Source organism: Trichosurus vulpecula, chromosome 5 (genome assembly GCF_011100635.1).
Source record: "Trichosurus vulpecula isolate mTriVul1 chromosome 5, mTriVul1.pri, whole genome shotgun sequence".
Lineage (NCBI taxonomy): Eukaryota > Metazoa > Chordata > Mammalia > Diprotodontia > Phalangeridae > Trichosurus > Trichosurus vulpecula.
Genome location: NC_050577.1, coordinates 297,510,297 through 297,528,033, shown reverse-complemented (window position 1 = coordinate 297,528,033; position 17,737 = coordinate 297,510,297). Strand labels below are relative to the sequence as shown.

The 17,737-nt window shown below is 47.5% G+C and overlaps 1 protein-coding gene across 1 annotated transcript in view; it reads left to right on the top strand.

The window, feature by feature from the left end:
- Positions 1-17,198, top strand: part of NPTXR (neuronal pentraxin receptor) — a 35,695-nt gene extending 18,497 nt beyond the window's left edge. Inside the window, exons 5-8 of the mRNA XM_036760822.1 lie at positions 9,006-9,231; positions 13,068-13,315; positions 15,184-15,363; positions 16,374-17,198. Coding sequence (XP_036616717.1) covers positions 9,006-9,231; positions 13,068-13,315; positions 15,184-15,363; positions 16,374-16,610 — 891 coding nt within the window. The 3' untranslated portion in view covers positions 16,611-17,198. The remainder of the gene's footprint in view (positions 1-9,005; positions 9,232-13,067; positions 13,316-15,183; positions 15,364-16,373) is intronic.
- The last annotated feature ends 539 nt before the right edge of the window (positions 17,199-17,737 follow it).

Sequence of the window (17,737 nt, the reverse complement as noted above, 5' to 3'; positions counted from 1 at the left end):
TTCTGGAAGACAGTCAGTTCCTCCACCCTGGTGAGCATCAGACTGGGATGGCAGATGGGGAACTTGGCAGGGGGTGGGGGAGAGGTCCTGTGCCATGTTCCCCTCTAGATGCCAAGATTCCAAATCAGGGGAATGGGATCTGATGAGTTTGCCTTCCCAGGCTGGTTTGGCCAAATGCCACCTGCCTCCGGCAACCCCAGCCCGCATTCCCACCTCCTCCCCAAACAAATCTTCACAGCCCACCTTGGCAGGTGCTAGGGACAAAGTGGCCATCTCCTGAACAACCAGCAGCCCTGCCTATCCCACTTCTTTGTTTCTCCCCATGAGTGAGAGTGGAGTGACTGATGGGGAGATGTGCTAGGGAGGGGAGAGCTGGGCTATGTGTGTGTCAGAAGTGATAGGTTGTGTTTGCAGACCTCTTATGTGAGCATACATTCAGTTAAGTCTTTGAAAGAGGAATTGGAATCATGGAATGCCAGAGCTGGGAGGGGCCTTAGAACAGGGAATATCAGGCCTTAGATCAGGGGATGTCAGGACTGGGAGGGAGCTTGGAACATGGAAGGTCAGAGCTGGGAGGGAGATTAGAACAGGGAATGTCAGAGCTGGGAGGGGCCTTAGAACGGGGAATGTCAGAGCTGGGAGGGGCCTCAGAACAGGGAATGTTGGAGCTAGGAAGGACCTTAGGCAGAGGGAGACATTTTGTGAGGAATTGGCAGAGCTGGTCTGGGGCTCAGAGGTGAAGTAAGGGCTCTGTAGCCATCAGCTGCATACAGCAAGGTGGGTGAGGTTTCCAGATCAATGGATGCAGCAGACAGTCAGTGCCTCAAGAGGGAAATTAATAGACTTCACAAGTCAGACACATTCCCAACAGCAGCTGCTAAGCCAGCTCTGCACCTTCCCAGCTGGAATGGGTTGTGGGCTTTTTCCCTGAATTGAGTATTTGACCCAGGTTCATAGTGACCATGCTTCCAGATAGTCTTGGGAAGTGGCCAGCCTTGGTTTAAAGGAGTGAGATGATCTGGTTTAAGCGAAGTTAAACCTGGGATGGAACCTAGAACAGAGTTAGGACCTCAGTCTTATAAAACCAGTTGCTTTCATTTCTCTTGGGTATGACAGAGGGGATCTGGGCTTCAGGAAGAAGGTAGGTCTTCTGAGGTCCCTTCTAGCTCTGAAAATCAGTGATTCTGGGAAAGCCTCAGCTCTGACCTTGAATCTCTCTGTGACCCTGAAGAAGGCACTGGGTCTTACTCTTTCCCCCTATAAAAGCAGGGGTGGGAGAAACTGTAGTTTCTAAGGTTCCTCCCAGACATAACATACCTATGTCTAAGTTCCCTCCTAGCTCTGATCTTTCATGTTCTAAGGCTCCTCCAAGCTCTAAAATGTTATGATTCTGTGACTTTGAACAAGCTACTTAAGCCCTCTCAGGAGGCCCTCAAAATGGAGACAACAGTGCCTGCACCGCTTCCCTTCCTTTGTTTTTATGAGGATCCCATGAGATCATGTCTGCGAAAGTGCTCTCATCATCATCACCATCACCACCACCACCATCACCATCACTACCATCACCACCATCATCATCACCATCATCGCCACCACTACCACCATCATCATCGCCACCATCATTGCCACCACCACCATCATCATCATCATCATCACCATCACCACCACCACCACCATCATCATCATCACGTCATCATCATTCCAGCCAACTTCTCATGCCTTGCTAGATAGAGCCTCTTGCTTCATAGCTGGTCTGCTTTTGCTTTTGCTTTTATTCACCTTGTTCCAACATCCGCAATGCTTGTCCCCTCCTCCCCATCATCCCCACTTCCCCACTTCCCATCTTCCTTTGCTGAATCCTGCCCAGCCTTTAAAGCCTCTCCTGCAGGAAGCCTTCCCTGATTGCCCCATTAGGGCTAGTTTCATAGCCTTTGGTCCTCTCAAGTGGTATTTGCCTTCTACAATGCACTTATCAGGTGAAGTTGCTTTATTCCTTCATACCTGCTGGTAGGTATGAAACAAAAGGGCCCCTTTCAGCTCTAATCCTTATAGTCTCAGAGAGAATGTCAGAAATGGAAGGGACCTTAGGGAAGGGAATGGAATAAGCATTTATTAAGTGCCTGCTGTGTGCCAGGCACTGTGCTAAGCTCTTTACAAATGTTATTTCATTCTATCTTAGAACAGAGAGTTCTGAGCTGGAAGGTCCTTAAAATACAGGAGCTATTGCTGGAAGGAACGTTAGAGATGATCTGTGACCCAAAGATTCTTAACCTTTCTCATGTCCTGGAACCCTCTGGCAGTTAGTCTGGGGAAGCCTATGGACTCCTTCTCAGAAATCAGATTACAGAGGAAACAAATTATATCAAAATGCAGTTATCAAAATATTTTAAAAAACAAACTCGTAACTAATGATGCGTCTGAAAGCAGGTTTCATAACTACGGTAATTTCAAAGTGGTGGTAACAACAGCATAAGTGGCGTTCAGAGATCTCAGCCACAGCCACAACATGACCTGAAAAGATCTGCAGTTTCTATTGGTGACAAGGTCTCGGATACCACTGACGCTATTTTGGTTTGTTGCCGACATTCATAAATTTCCATTGGAAGCTAGTGAAAATAAAGATGCAGTTTTTTCCATCTGAGTTCACGGAGCCCCTGAAATCCATCCATGAACCCCAGATTAAAGACTCCTACTCTAAACAGAGAGAAACACACACAAAGCCGGAACAGGCATCCGTCAGATTCTCTCAGATAGGAATGCATTTTGTTGATGAGTAGGTCCTATGGTCTCAGGGGAGATTACTGGGGACCCAGGGGCTTTCAACCTCAGTTTCCCACAGCTGGGAGCACAGTGTGCTTCAGCCAGCCACCCTTTCTCCCCCTCCCACTACCACCCCAGAGCCTCTGCTGCTTATATTACCAGCATGAGACTAATAGTCATGCTAATAATTGACATTTATATAGCAGTTTGTAACTGCCAAGTGTTATATAAATGTAAGCTATTGTTAGTGGTGGTATCATGGGGCAAAGTCATGGATGAATGCTATGAGTGATCAATAAGCAAGCATAGGTTTCAATCTGCTATTGGTGGAGGGACCCCTCTCATGGAGGATGACAGGCTCATGGGAGCTAGAAGGGACCTCAGGATCGCCTACTCCAAACCCCCTCATTTTACAGGTAAATGCCTCCTAGGGAGAGGTCAGGTGACTGGTCAGGAGGCCATAGCCATCCAATCCAAGCCATTTATTTCACAGTGGAGAGAAGAGTGGAAATGACTTGGCCAAGGTCATACAGGGAACAAGAATCCAGGGTAGGATTTGAATCTGGATCCTCAGGCCTCCAAGAAATCACAGATTGCATTGGTGTTATTCACTCAAGTCTTGCTTTGAAGCTTTCTCATGGCATTGAGACAACCTAGAAGGTTCTGCAGGTAAAACCCAAGCTATCCTACCCCACTAGAAGGAGAGGCTCAAGGGATGGGTCTAGGCACAGATGTGGGTTATCCCATGCCCCATCCAGCTACATTTACAGTGGTTCATCACCAGGATGGCTACAGGAGGGTTCATTATTTTTGTCTTCAACAACTTTTAAAGACTTTTTACTGCTGATACCTGCTACTGAGACATTGTGGCAAATTGCAAAGTATCCTGGATTTGGGAGTCAAAGGACCTGGCTTCAAACCCCACGTGACCTTGGGTCTCAGTTGCCTCATCTGTAAAAGGATGGGGTTGGACTAGAACATCCTAAAGGTCCCTTTTAGCTCAGAGAAATACTTCTAGTTATCACAATCCCAGCACCAGAGAAACCCAAACAAAACACTGTGGGAGGTCTGAGGGAAGTGTTGTAACCAGGGTGGGACCACAGGGACTGCTTCCCCAGGGCACTAAATTTACGGTGTCATTGACAACATCTATGGCAAATCGTCAGCATAGAAACAGTGTTTAGCACTGAGTTAGCCACGATGACTAGCTAAGTCGGAAGGTTACCTGATGGTAGGCTAAGGTGAGCTCCTTTTGGGGCTCTGTCTCCCCACTGTAGGATTATGCCCCTCCTTTCAACTGAGGGTACATTTCATTAGGTTTTTGTAGCAACAAATAAAGATATTAGGCAGACCCACTAATTCAATGAAAATAAATAAATGTATATAGCTTAGGATTGTCAAATAAGAGAAGACAGAACTCTTACCCTTGGGTATAGGGGAAGAGGAAAGAGAAGAAACTTCCTTTCTTCCCAATAAGAAATGGAGGAATTAGAGGAGGGATTTCTTTAATCTGACTCTTAAGATTAGCACAAATGTTGGAGACAAGGTACTGTGCTAGGCTCTGTGGATGTTAATACAAAAATGAAAGCCTCTGTCTCAAGGAGCTTATAGCTTTTAATGTTTTTTTCAATTAACAAGTATTCATTTTCCCTCCTTCTCACCTCTTCCCCACCATTAGAAAAGAAAAACAAAACCCTTCTGTGAAACACGTCTAATCAATCAAAACAAATCCCCTCGTCGACCATGTGCAAAAAAATATGTCTCATTCTATACCATGTCAGGAGGTAGGAAGCAGACTTCATTGTCTGTTCCCTGGAATACTGATTGGGCACTGCATTGACTATTAGTCTTTCAAAGCTTTCGATCTTGACAATATTGCTGTTATTAAGGAAATTGTTCTCCTGGTTCTGCTCCCTTCATTCTGCATCAGACCATATAAGTCTTCCCAGGTTTCTCTGAAATCTTCCCCTTCATTATTTCTTCCAGCACCATAGTATTCCATCACATTCATAACTTGTTCAAATATTCCTCAGTTGAGGGATACCCCAGGAGTTTAAATTCTGGATAGGTAAAGCATGTATTAAGTACTTACTATGTGCTGAGCACTGTGCTAAGTGCTAGCATATAAAGAGAGGCAAAAATGTGGTTCCTGTCTCAAGGAGCTCACAGTCTAGTAGGGGTAGGGGAAAAGGACAATGCATAAACGTATATACAAGATATATACAGTGTGGGTGAAAGGTCATCTCAGAAGGGCAGGCTCTAAGTGGGGGGATGGAGGAAGTGACAAGGAAGAAATTTCAGTGTAATCTTAACAGAATCTTTCCAACAGTTCAAGTCAGTTCATAATGCAATGGCATTAAACTTGTGAAAGCAGTGAGTTCTCCATCTCTGGAGATGTTCAAGGAATGGCCACACCACTCCTTCTGTCAGGGTTACTGTAGAGGATTCTTGCTGCATACGAGAAGGTAGGGAATAAACTAGATGGGTTCTTAGGTCCCTTCCAACTCCAGGATTCTCCAGTTCTAAGATTGCATGCCTTCGACGTGCCTTTCAAGCACATGTGGCTCACATAATCTTTTCAGGACTGTGACCTGAAGTCTCTTTCTCTCTATGCCTCAGTTTCCTCATTTGTAAAATGAGGGGGCTAGATTAGATAGCCTCTGAGGTCTTCCCAGCTCTATGTTTCCGATCCTAACTCTCTTCCTTTCTCTATGTTTCGGTTTCCTTCTGTCTCTGTAAAATGGGGCTGGAAAGGGGGGTTGGAACAGTGGCCTCTGATGTTCCCTCTGGGTCTAGATCCAGGTCCTAAATAATCCATCACTTCCCCTCTCTGGGTCTCAGTTTTCTAAGCTGTAACACAGTGGGGAGGCTGCTTCTTCCATATTCAGATCTCTGATTCTATGATTATTCTTTTTTCCCCACAATATCCTTAGGAAGGAGGCAGGGGAGGGAATCTTATCACCATTTCACAGATAAGGAGAAATGGGATGATTTGCCCAAGATATCATGGTAAATTATGACATAGAAAGGCAGTATCCAGGCTTACTAATCCCTCTCCCAGACCACTTTCTACTCTATCTTGCTGCCTCTGGTGAATGAAATGAACTCTCCATCTTCCCCAGCCCCCAACTTCATCTGCACAGGGAACCAAAGTTTGAATTCTTGATCCTCAAATGCAACGATTTGAGATTTTCCATCCCAATGTGCCTAGAACCCTATCTTTTGGGGTCTAGTCTTGCCCCTGCCTGAGCAAATTTTGTTTGTTTACTTTTGTGGCCACCAGTAGAGAATAGAGAGAGCTCTGAATTCTGCTTGAGCAAGAAGACTAAGGCAAATTTCATTCTCTCTGCCTCAATTTCTCCTCCTTTAGTCTGTTCTTGGCATCGAAAAGGGGGAAGAAGTAATCAGCCTCCTGCCCTCTGTTGTGCAGTACCATCCTTCCTCTCACCATGAGTTCCTGACTTGGGTCTGCCTACATGGTCCCAAGGCTGGAGCTGGGACAAGAGGCTCCATCTATGGTGCTAGGCTGGGGAGACACCAGCTGGTCAGAATTACTGGAGCAATGTCAGTTCTACCAGCCTACTGGAAATCAGGAATAAATTGGAGACCAGAAAGTACATTGGACCCATGGGGAGTGGGGGGAGGGAAGGAAGAATGGAAAGACACAGAAAGGATTTCTTAGTCTCAGAGAAGTGTGCTGAATTATTAAGCATCCTCTTAATGATTCTGGCTGTTAATGAGCCTTCTATGCCCTCAAACCGAGGCAGAAATCATGAAGAGAAGGAGAGGGGAGGGAAGGGGAAGAGAGGAGGGGGTGGGGAGGATAAGTAAAGGGAGAGAGGAAGGGGAAGAGAGGGAGAGGGAGAGGGAGAGGAACAGAGGGAAAGGGAAGGAGGAGGGGATGAGAGAAAGGAAGAGGATGAGGGAGATAGAGGGAGAGGAAGAGAGGGGAAGAGAGAGCAGAGAGAGGGGGGAAGGGGAGGGAGAGGGAGGAGGACAGAAAGCTTTGGAGGAAACTAGTGACTCTAAGAAATAGGGGTTAAGAAGGAAGTGAATGACAGGCACATGTAGGTTGCTGGTTCTAATCTGCCTTGTTTGGGGGAGGAGGGGAAGAATCTATATAGTACAGGGGAAAGAGTACCTGGCATTGAATCCCAGCTCAGCCACTTAGCACTGCTGTGAACTTGGCCAAGCCCCTTCCCCTCCCTGGGGGTCAGCTTTCCCATCTGAGAAAGAAAGAAAGAAAAAAAGAAGGAAGGAAGGAAGGAAAGGGAAGGAGGGAGGAAGGAAGAAGGAAGGAAGAAAAAGAAAGAAGGAGTGGAAGGAGAAAGAAGGAAAGAAAGAAAGAAGAAAGGAATGGAGGAAGAGAGAAAGGAAGGAAGGAAAGAAGGAAGGAAAGGGAAGGAGGGAGGAAGGAAGAAAGGAAGGAAGAGAGAAAGCAAGCTCTAGGGTGAGTGTCCAGACACTGGCTGCAGGAGGGGGTGGCTCTCCCATCAAGTGGAGGCTCTGTGGTTGCTATTGGGGAAGCTGTCTTTCCATCGCCCATAATTCAGCACATAAATGTGAGTTATAAGAACTATAGATCATTCAAGCTGGAAAGGGCCTCCTCATCCAAACTCTTAGAATCATTGTCCTCATTCTACCTCCCGCTCCCCCTGAGCCTGACAGGAGCTGCTTGGGTGGTAGCTAGCCCTGCATCAGTATGGGAGGGTTGCCGATGGGGCTTCTCAAGGGCTAAACAAGTGTCTGGTGGCCCAGGGCCTGAGCTAGCCTTTGACAAGGGCTCAGGAGACCTGGCCTCTGGGCTGGGTTTTGCCACTTGAACAAATCACTCTGCTTTCCAAACCTCAGTTTGCTCATATGTAAAATGGGGGAAATCTTCCCTAAGCCAGCCACCTCACAGGAAAACTAGAGCTCGAGTGTCTCTGAAGGGATTTGGAAAAATTAGAAAGAACAAGATATTGGAGTAGCGGGTGGGGATTATGGGTATGGAATGCTGCATGTATACTGTCATACCCCATTGATACGCTGGCGAGTTCTGAAAAATTCCTTTTTTCCCTCTTTCTTTTTAAATTTTTTATATACTGGACAGTTAAAGGTTATAGTCAGAAATAACGATGATGCTATAAAATCAAAAGATATCAATAAAAGTGTTTTTAAAAGACACTGAAATAATGCAACAGATGACATATATGTATCACAATATAACCATAATATACGTCATTATAATAATAGCCACCTACATCATGGAGCTATTGTGAGGGGAAAACAATGTTAGGAAGAGCCAGCATCTCTCTAGTTGTTGGAAGCAACAAATATGTCATTAGACCCTCACAATGACTCTGGGGAGGGAGGGGCTGTTACTGTCCCCACTTGGCCAATGAGAAAACAGCCAGCCAGAGGTTGGGTGACTCATGCAAGGCCACACAGCTAGTAAGTGTCCGAGGTAAGACCCAGCTCAGGATTTTCTATCTGAAGGGACAAGATACTGTACCACTGGGTGAACGTAAAATGTTTTGCAAATCTGTAAAAAGCGAGCGATGATGATGATGGTGATGGTGGTGGTGGTGGTGGTGATGATGGTGATGGTGGTGGTGATGGTGATGGTGATGATGATGGTGATGGTGTGGATGGTGATGGTGGTGGTGGTGATGGTGATGATGGTGAGGATGATGATGGTGGTGGTGGTGGTGGTGGTGGTGATGGTGATGGTGGTTTTGGTAATGGTGATGGTGGTGGTGGTGGTGGTGGTGATGGTGATGGTGGTTTTGGTAATGGTGATGGTGGTGGTGGTGATGATGGTGATGGTGGTGGTGATGGTGGTGGTGGTGATGGTGATGATGGTAGTGGTGATGATGGTGGTGGTGGTTTTGGTAATGGTGATGGGTGGCGGTGGCGATGGGAATGGTGGTGGTGGTGGTGCTGGTGGTGGTGATGGCGATGATGGTGGTGATGGTGATGATGATGGTGATGGTGATGGTGATGGTGATGGTGGTGATGGTGATGGTGATGATGATGATGGTGGTGGTGGTGATGGTGATGATGATGGTGATGGTGATGGTGATGATGATGGTGGTGGTGATGATGGTGATGGTGGTGGTGGTGCTGGTGGTGGTGATGGTGATGATGATGATGTTGATGATGAAGAAGGTAATGATGTCAGAAGGGAGGTGTTTCAGTTCTCCAGATGGTCCTAAGTGGGCTCTCCATGACTTTCCCTCTTCTCTCTTTCTCTTCCCATACAGCAAGAGCTACCAGTCCACGGGAATGTTTCAGCCACTGCAGCCCAGCCCCTCCCAGCTCAGGACCCCCTCCACACCCAAATGGAGACCCTGGAGGCTCAGCTTCTGTCCAAGGTCATGGCCCTGGAGAAGGAACGCTCATCTCTGAGCAGCAGCAACCACAAGCAGCAGCAGGCAGTAGAGAAGGAGCTAAGCGCTTTGCAGGACCGGGTGGCAGAGCTGGAACATGGTGAGACCTGGAGGGAAACTTCCAAAGACAGAGTTTGGAAGCAGGGAGCAGCAAGCACAAGCTCTGTCCCAGACTGCTTGAGTCACTGTGGGCTGGCGTGGGGATGTTTGACGTCAGGAGCAAAGGAGAGCTGGTGAGGGGGAAGGGAGGCATACTCCACAAAGATGGATTGATGGTCTCTGGGGCCTCTCTGGCCTATGGTCCTATTCATTTATTCAGCAAAGACTGAGAGAGTACCTAGGGGCTGGTGAGCAGGAAAGGGAATGAGTCAGTCTAGCAGAAAAGCCTCTGGGTTTGAGTGTGAACTACAGCTTCATCACTTATCTTCTCTGGGTGTCAGGTTCCCCAACTTTAAAATGGAACTGTCTAGGCAGACATGTGGGAAAAGGCCAGTCTTGACGAGGGGATGTCCTGTGTTGAATGGTCAGTCTATTAGTCAATAAGCATTTATTAAGTGCCTACTGTGTTTCAGGCTCTGTGCTAAGCACCAGTGATACAAAGGATGACAAAAATCAGTCCCTATCCTGAAGGAACTTACATTCTAATGGGGAATTAGGGCTAGAAGAGAGACAGGGCAAGACAAGATTAGAGAAGAGCTTACAGCAGATAAGGCTAAAAAGGTAGGTTGGAGCCAGACGATGGACTTGAAATGCTAAATTAATGAGCTGTAATTTTATTCAGCAGGAAGCTGGAAATCACCGAAGGTTTATGAGCAGGAAGATAATATGACCAACCTCAGGATTATAAAATCAGAGGCTCAGAGATCCAGAGTTGGAAGAGACCTATAAGACCATCTCCAAACCTCTCATTTTACAGATGAGGAAACTGAGGCTGGGGGAGGGGCAGAGGGAGGATCTGAACCAGGTTCCCTTGACCACAGAATCAGGGCTTTTTCCTGTGTGTTGAATAGATTGCTTTGACAATTACATGGAGAGAGGGGATTCAGGATGATGGATATAGGCTACCCTACTTAGACTACTTAGGAAGTTAATGCAATATTCCAGGTGATAAAGGCATGAACCATAGTAGTGGTAGTGTGAGTGGAGAGAAGAGAGATGGAAGAGATATCATGGAGACAAAATGGAGATTTGGCAACTGGTGAGATAGAGAATGAAGAGGACAGAAGTCGGAGATGACTCCAAGGTTTCAAGCCTGAGTGACTTCAAGAATAGGAGTGACCTGAACAGAACTAGGGCAAGTGGGAAGATGGGGACTTTTTGGAGAAAGATGATAAATTTACCGAGTAATAGAAAAACCAATGAATGCTGGGGAGAAGAGATAATGAAACGTGCCTCCTACCATACCCACAGCAGAGAGGTAGTGGACTATAGAGACAGGATAGAGTATGCATTGTCAGGAGACAGTCTCTGCATCGGATGTTTTTGCTCCCTTGCGGGGGGGGGGGGGGGTCACAAAAGAGGGCATGATGAGTAATGGCAGTGACACAAATACATAAGGCATTAGTAAAATGCATTTGTTTTTCGGAGGAAGGTGATGAGTTCACCTTTGGATATGTCGAGTTTGAGGTGCTGTTCAGGCGGAACTGTCCAGCAGTCAGATTTCAGATCTGGAGCTCAGGGAGGATGTCAGGGCTGGAGCTACAAGTGTGGGAGAGATCCTCATAGAGGTGATCTTTGAAGCCATGAGATTGGATGAGATTGTCTGGGGAGGAGAAAGAGAAGAGGCTAGTGTCTTGGGGGATAGAAAGCCACACTTACTGGTGGGAGAAAGAAGCAGCATTGAAGGTGACTGAGAAGGAGGAAAACCAGGAGAGACCGGAAGGCAAGAAAAGAGAGAAATTATCCGGGAGGAGATGCTAGCCAAGTGGCAAATGCTGCCAAAAGATCAAGGAGGAACAGGACTGGTGAAAGGTCATTAGGAGGCAACAGGTTACAGGGGAGAGAGCTCTGAAATCAAAGGACTCAGATTCAAATCCTGTCTCTGATACTAGCTGTGTGACCTTAAGCAAGTCACTTTCCAGAGCTTCAGTTAATTCATCTGGAAAATTGGGAGTGGGGTATGGGTAAGACTAGGTGATGTCCAAAATCTCTTACAGCTCTAAATCCTAGTATCCTATGATCAGAAAGTCATGGAAAGAGTAGTTTCAATCAAGGAGGTGGAGGTGGGGAAGGAGAACTTTGAGGGCATATGGATAGAACACTGGTCTTGGAGTCAGGAAGACCAAAGTTCAAAACCCACCTTAGATACTATCTATGTTATCAGGCAAGTTGCTTAACCTCCTCAGTTTCCTCATTTGTAAAGGAGGTTGGACTAGACAACCTCTGAGGTCCTTTCCAGCTCTAAATCTACAATCCTCTTTGGGACTCAGTTTCCTCATTGGTAAAGGAAGGGGTTGGACTGAATGGCCAGCCAGCTCCAGAGCTAGGAACCTAAGAGGAGGTCCAGGACCAAGGAAAGGGTTTTGGTGGTTGTTTTGTTTTGTCTTGGTTTTTTGTTTCCTTAGAGGGGCATGAGGCAGGGCAAGGACTGAGGAGACCTGGGAATATTCGTAGGCAGGGAGCAAGCAGTCCTTGCTGAGGGAGAGATTTTAAATGGCACCGGGGAAGGGGATTGCTATTGGGAGCCTCGTCCTGGAGGAGTGGGAGGGAATGGGATCTGGGACACAAGTTAGAAGCAGCTCATTAAGGCTCCTCCACCTCTTTCCCAGATGCTGGAGGAAAGGAGAAGATAGAAGACAAACAGGTTTTGGTATCTGTAGGAGGAGAGATAAAGTAGCTCATGACAGATGGTCTGGAGCTTCTCAGTCAAGTAGGAAGCAGGACCATCCACTGAGACAGGACTTTAAGGAGGAGGGTTGGAGCAGCTGCTGTGGGGAACGTGCAAGTGAGTCAATAAGAGAACATAAAACACAACTAGTAACAGTGTATCATTAAAGAAACAGACAAGTAAAAGGGTTGCCGTGTAGCAGTGAGGACCCAGTGGGGGCTGGATGACATGAGCTCATGATGAACGCAACCAGCACAGTTTTCATGACTTTTTCCAGTTGGGAGTAGAATGAGAATACCCAGATGTTTGGGGGGCTAACAAGACAGTAAAAGGTTAATCAATCAGTCCAAAATTGAGGCCTGTTATGTGTCAGGTACTTGGGGAGGCAGACACAAAAGTGAAAGTCTGCCCTCAAGGAGCTTACGTTCTATAGAACCAATTCACTTCATGTAACAACCGTTTAACATATGGAACATTTGAACATATAACAGACATTGGCTTATATGGAAATGTTTTGTATGACTTCATGTGTAGAATCGATATCCAATTGCTTGCCCTCTCAAGGGGGAGGGGAGAAAATTTGGAATTCAAAATTTTTAAAAATGAATGTTAAAAATGTTTTACATGTAATTAGGAAATATTTAACAACATAAATGAAAACATAGTAAGAAAACATATAATGTACAGCACTTTGCAAACTTTAAAACATTAAGTAAATGCTAGGCATTATTATTGTTAGCTCACTAAGTGCCTCTAAAAACATTCTGGTTTTACATAGGTATCTAGGATCCTATAATCTTAGATATTCTGGGATTTTGACTGGAAAAAACTGGTTGTGGAAGATGTTGTGAAGGGAGATTCTAGTTCAGCTGTTGGTCTTGTCTAGAGATGACTCTGAAGTCTCATCCAGCTTGGGGCTCCTGGGAGTCTGTGATTGTTTGACCAAACAGAGTCTTAGCATCCATGACTGTGGGTGTCCCCAACTCAGACAAACTCCTTGTATCTGAGTACTTGGAGGGTGGTCAGGGTGAGTCTGCCTCTTTGTCACTTCCCCTGTGACCCACTCCTGACTTCCCCTTGCCTCTTCTGCCCTTCTCTCTGGTTCTCAGGGGTATCAGCCTACAGCCCCCCAGATGGCTTCAAGATCAACATCCCGGTGAAGAATAATTACATGTATGCCCGTGTGCGCAGGACCCTGCCAGAGCTATACGCCTTTACCATCTGCATGTGGCTCAAGTCCAAGTCTGGGGGGTTGGGGATAGGCACACCCTTCTCTTACTCTGTGCCTGGCCAGTCCAATGAGATGGTGTTGCTGGAGGCGGGGCATGACCCCATGGAGCTGCTCATCAATGACAAGGTGAGGAGCTGGGAAGTGGAATGGAACTTAGTCAGCATTTATTAAATGCCAACTGCACACTAGGCAATGGAGATGCAAAGACAAAAGCGAAATAAGCCCTGCTCTCGAGGAGATTTCATTCTACAGGGTAGATATACACACAAATCAGAAAGTACAACTCTAGAAAGGAAATCCATTGTCATTGGGGAGTGAGGAGAGAATTAGCATCTGAGAGGATCAGAAGAAGTCAAGTGGGGAGGATGGGGCATCCCAGGGATTCCAAGAGGCAGTGATGAGGATGGAGGCCATCCCAGGCTTGGGAGATAGCCTGTGAGGCAAGAAATGCAGCTAGGGATTGAGGAAGGAAGAGGAACTGAAAGGGTTGGGGCTGGAGAAAAGAGCACAGGGTCTCAGTGGGGGAAGGAGACTAGTTGTGGAGAAGGCCGGGGAAGGAGGGGGCCAGGGGCCAAGAGGGAGGGAGTTGGGGAGGAGAGGGACCCAGATGAGCTCAGGTAAGTTTACCACTCCAGAAGACATAAGTGAGTTTCTTTCCAATAGGCCCACGAGACAGGTAGTGGCATCCCCAGCTTGCAGATGAGAAAACTAAGGCTCAAGCTATCTTTATCTGGGTCACAAAGCTAGTTAGTTTCAGAGCCAGGATTCAAAGCCAGATCTCTCCTGACTCCAAGCCCAGAGCTCTTTTCACCATGATAGGCACCTAAGGGAAATAGGAAAGGACCAGAGACTAAGGAGGTTTGGGGGGAAGAGACCAAGGGAGGAGTGAGGAAGGGGTCCTCTTCTCTGCCATTCATCTCCAGCCAACTACCTGGACATCTCCTATTCCACTCCTTTCCCTTTTCTCCCCTAGATCTGATGCCCGTCTTTAGAGCAGACCCCAATGCCCTTCTCTCATCTTGTCCCTAGGGAAGGATATGGGGCAGATGGCTAACAGAGGGCCCCCAGTTTCTCTGGGGGTTGTCATTTCCTTTGCCCCAAGGAAGGCAGGATTATTTCCTCTCCATCAGGGTGTGGCCAGTCTGACTGGGGGTGGGGGGGGGCAGGATAGTGTTGGGGAGGATAGAGAAAGGATGTTTTATATTCATGCTGAGGAGGGAATCCTCAGTGGTTAAGAAAAGGTGGGGCAGGGCAGGAAGTTGGCTACTCATGCTGAAATCCCCTGGTGCCCCTCAGAGTCTGGTTGTTTAGCTTCAGACATGTGAGTCCATTGGAGTGGGGGATCAGGGCTAGGGGAGGGGATGGGTTGATCTCTGGCCCAGAGCCTTTAACCATTTCCTTAATGCTATAAGGCTTCCAAAGCACTTTCCCCCAGCCAATCTCCTTGGAAACTTGAACCCCAAGAGGGGAAGGGACAGTTAACTTGCAAAAGAGTCAAGATCTGAACCCATGTTCTCTGACTCAAAGTCCATAGCTCTTCTCACAGCACTTAGGAGGGCTGCAGTACAAGTATTACTGTTGTTCTCTTTTCTACCTTGGGTAGATCATCTCCACTGATGATTTTTATACTAAGGAAGAGTTTCTAATACCAACAAAATCTCCCAACCATGCCCAGCCCCTCACACAGAGTAAGGACTCAATAGATGTTTCTTGAAATCAGTTATTGATTTAAGGGAAAACTTCCTAAGAAATAGACCTACCCTAAAGAGAAATGAGCTGCCTGTCCAGGGGGTGAATTCCCCATCACTGGAGGCTAGATGACCACTGTCCATAGGGCAGGCCTAGTTCTAATGTGAGGAGGAATGGATATCCTCTGATGTCCCCTTCAGCGCTGAGGTTTTCAATGAATTGCTGAAGTCAGTTGGTCAACACCTGAATACTAGCCATGGGCAGGAGCCTCCGTTATTGGAGAAGTCTTTTGTGCCTATTCCCAGGTGGCCCAGCTACCATTGAATCTGAAGGATGGGCGTTGGCACCACATCTGCATCGCATGGACCACGAGGGACGGCCTGTGGTCAGCCTACCAGGATGGCCAGCTGCGCGGCTCCAGTGATAACCTGGCTGCTTGGCATCCCATTAAACCCCATGGGGTCATCATCCTGGGGCAGGAACAGGTGAGGAAGGCTTAGGTCCTGGTAAATGCAGAGGGAGGCAGGGAGGGAGAAAGGAAGGAAAGAGAGGGAGGAAAGAAGGGAGGGAAGAATGGAGGGAGGGGAGGAAGGAAGGAAGGGAGGGATGGAGGGAGGGAAGTAGGAAAGGGAGAAAGGGAGAATGGAAGGAAAGAAAGAGAGAAAGAAGGGAGGGGGAGGAAGGAAGGAGGAGGAGGGAGGAAGGGAGGAAGGAAGGAGAAAAGGGAAGAAAGGGAGGGAGGAAGGAAGGAAAGAAGAGAGGGAGAGAAAGAAGAAAGAAAGGAGGAAAGAAGGAGGGAGGAAGAAAAGGAGAAAGGGGAGGGAGGGAAGGGAAGAAGGAAGGGAGGGAGAAAAGAAAGAGAGAGGGAGGAAATGGGAAAGGGGAGGAGAGAAAGGGAGGAGAGAAGGAGAGGCCTTTCTGGAAGAAGGAGCAGCAGGGACTAAGCCTTGGAAACCTCTACGTTATTAAAATAATAAATAACGGTGGTGAGGATTCTTCCAAGCTTAGTCGCCCTTGTAAGGTCTTCCAAAGTACTCTGACTTATTAGTTTGCTTGGTCTACATACTATTTTTGTGGAGCCAAATAAAGATGTCAGAGCCGGAAGGGTCCTTAGAACATGCAGTGTCAGAGTTGAGAGGAATCAGAACAGGGAATGTCAGAGCTGGGAAGGCCCCTAGGACATAGAATGTCAGAGCTAAAAGAGGCCCTGGGGGTTATAGTCTAAAAGCTTCATTTTAAAGATGAGAAAAGTAAGACACAGACAGGGAGGGGGTCATTTCTCTATGTTCATACAATGGGTTAGTAGCAGAACTGACACCAGAACCCAGGTCTCCCAGTTTCTGACTCTGGGGCCTTCCCACAAAGCCCTGCTGCCCACTTCAGAAAAGATGGAACCAGGGACAGTGTTGTATTAACTGAATTTGTATCTGTCTCTCTCCTCCCTTACCCTGCTTCTCCCTTCCTTTCTTCCTTACCCCCTTGGTCCTCCAACCAGGACACACTGGGAGGCCGGTTTGATGCCACCCAGGCTTTTGTGGGTGAGATTGCCCAGTTCAACCTGTGGGATCACATCCTGATGCCGGGCCAGATCCTGGGCATTGCCAACTGCACCTCCCCCCTGTTGGGCAACATTATCCCCTGGGATGACAAGCTGGTGGAGGTTTTTGGGGGTGCGGCCAAGATGCCTTTTGACTCCTGCAAGAGCAAGGCCAAGGCCAAGGCCAAGGCGTGAGACCCTAGCCTCCCCCTCCTCCTTCCTAGGCCATTCCCCAGAGGAGCACAAGGCAGGTGGCATCCCTTCCCTTCACACCCCCACCCCACCCTTTCCCTGCTAGACCCTGGACTTCATTGCCTCCCTCCTTTCCCCCCTCCACTCTACCATGATCTCCAGGTAATGAGGACAGACATCTGGTGATCCTCAGCAGCTGTGGCTTGTTCTGTCAAGCATAGGGTGAGTCCTGGGGAAATGGGGGCAGGAGGAGGGGCAAGTAACAGCATAGCCCACCGCCAGGCCCACTCATCCTGGGCACATGTCTAACTGTCTCTACCTTAACAACTGACCAGAATGGAGGCTTAGAACAGATCGTGACTAAAGAGACCAGGGAGGATGCTTTCAGCTGAGAGCATCAGAGAAAGCTTCACACAGGTGCTGATGATTAGAGTCCCTCTACTCCAATCCCCTCTCTGTTTACAAATGGGGAAACTGAGGCCCAGAACATGTAAGTGACTTGCTTAAGCTCACCGATCTAGCAAAAACACACATGTGGAAGGGATCTTACAGCCATCAAATGGAATCTCTTCCTTTTTCAGATGTGGAAATTGAGGCCCAAAGAGTTTAAATGACTTACTCAAGTTCACCCCTCTGACAAAATCATGGATCCAAAGATCATAGGGTCAGCTGGGTGGCTCAGTAGATAGAGCACTGAGCCTGGACTCAGGAAGACCTGGGCAAATCATTTAACCCTGTTTGCCTCAGTTTCCTCATCTGTAAAAATGAACTGGAGAAGGAAATGACAAACTACTCCAGTATCTTTGCCAAGAAAACCCCAAATGGGGGTCGCGGGGAGTCAGACACGACTGAAAAGATTGAACAACAGCAGGGTCATACAATGAGATCTAGAAGTGACTTTGACATCTGGTCCAAATCCCTCATTTGGGCCCAGAGAGGTTAAATTCCTGCCCACATAGTAAACAGCAAAGCCAGAATTTGAACCCAAGTTCTCTCTGACCCCATATCCAGCTGCTTCTCCTATGGTACTATACTGCCTCCCTCTTCTGGTCCTCCATTCATTTGTCATCAACCCCATCACACAAGGTATCAGATGGTATCTGGGCACCACCAGATGTGTGGTGCAGGGG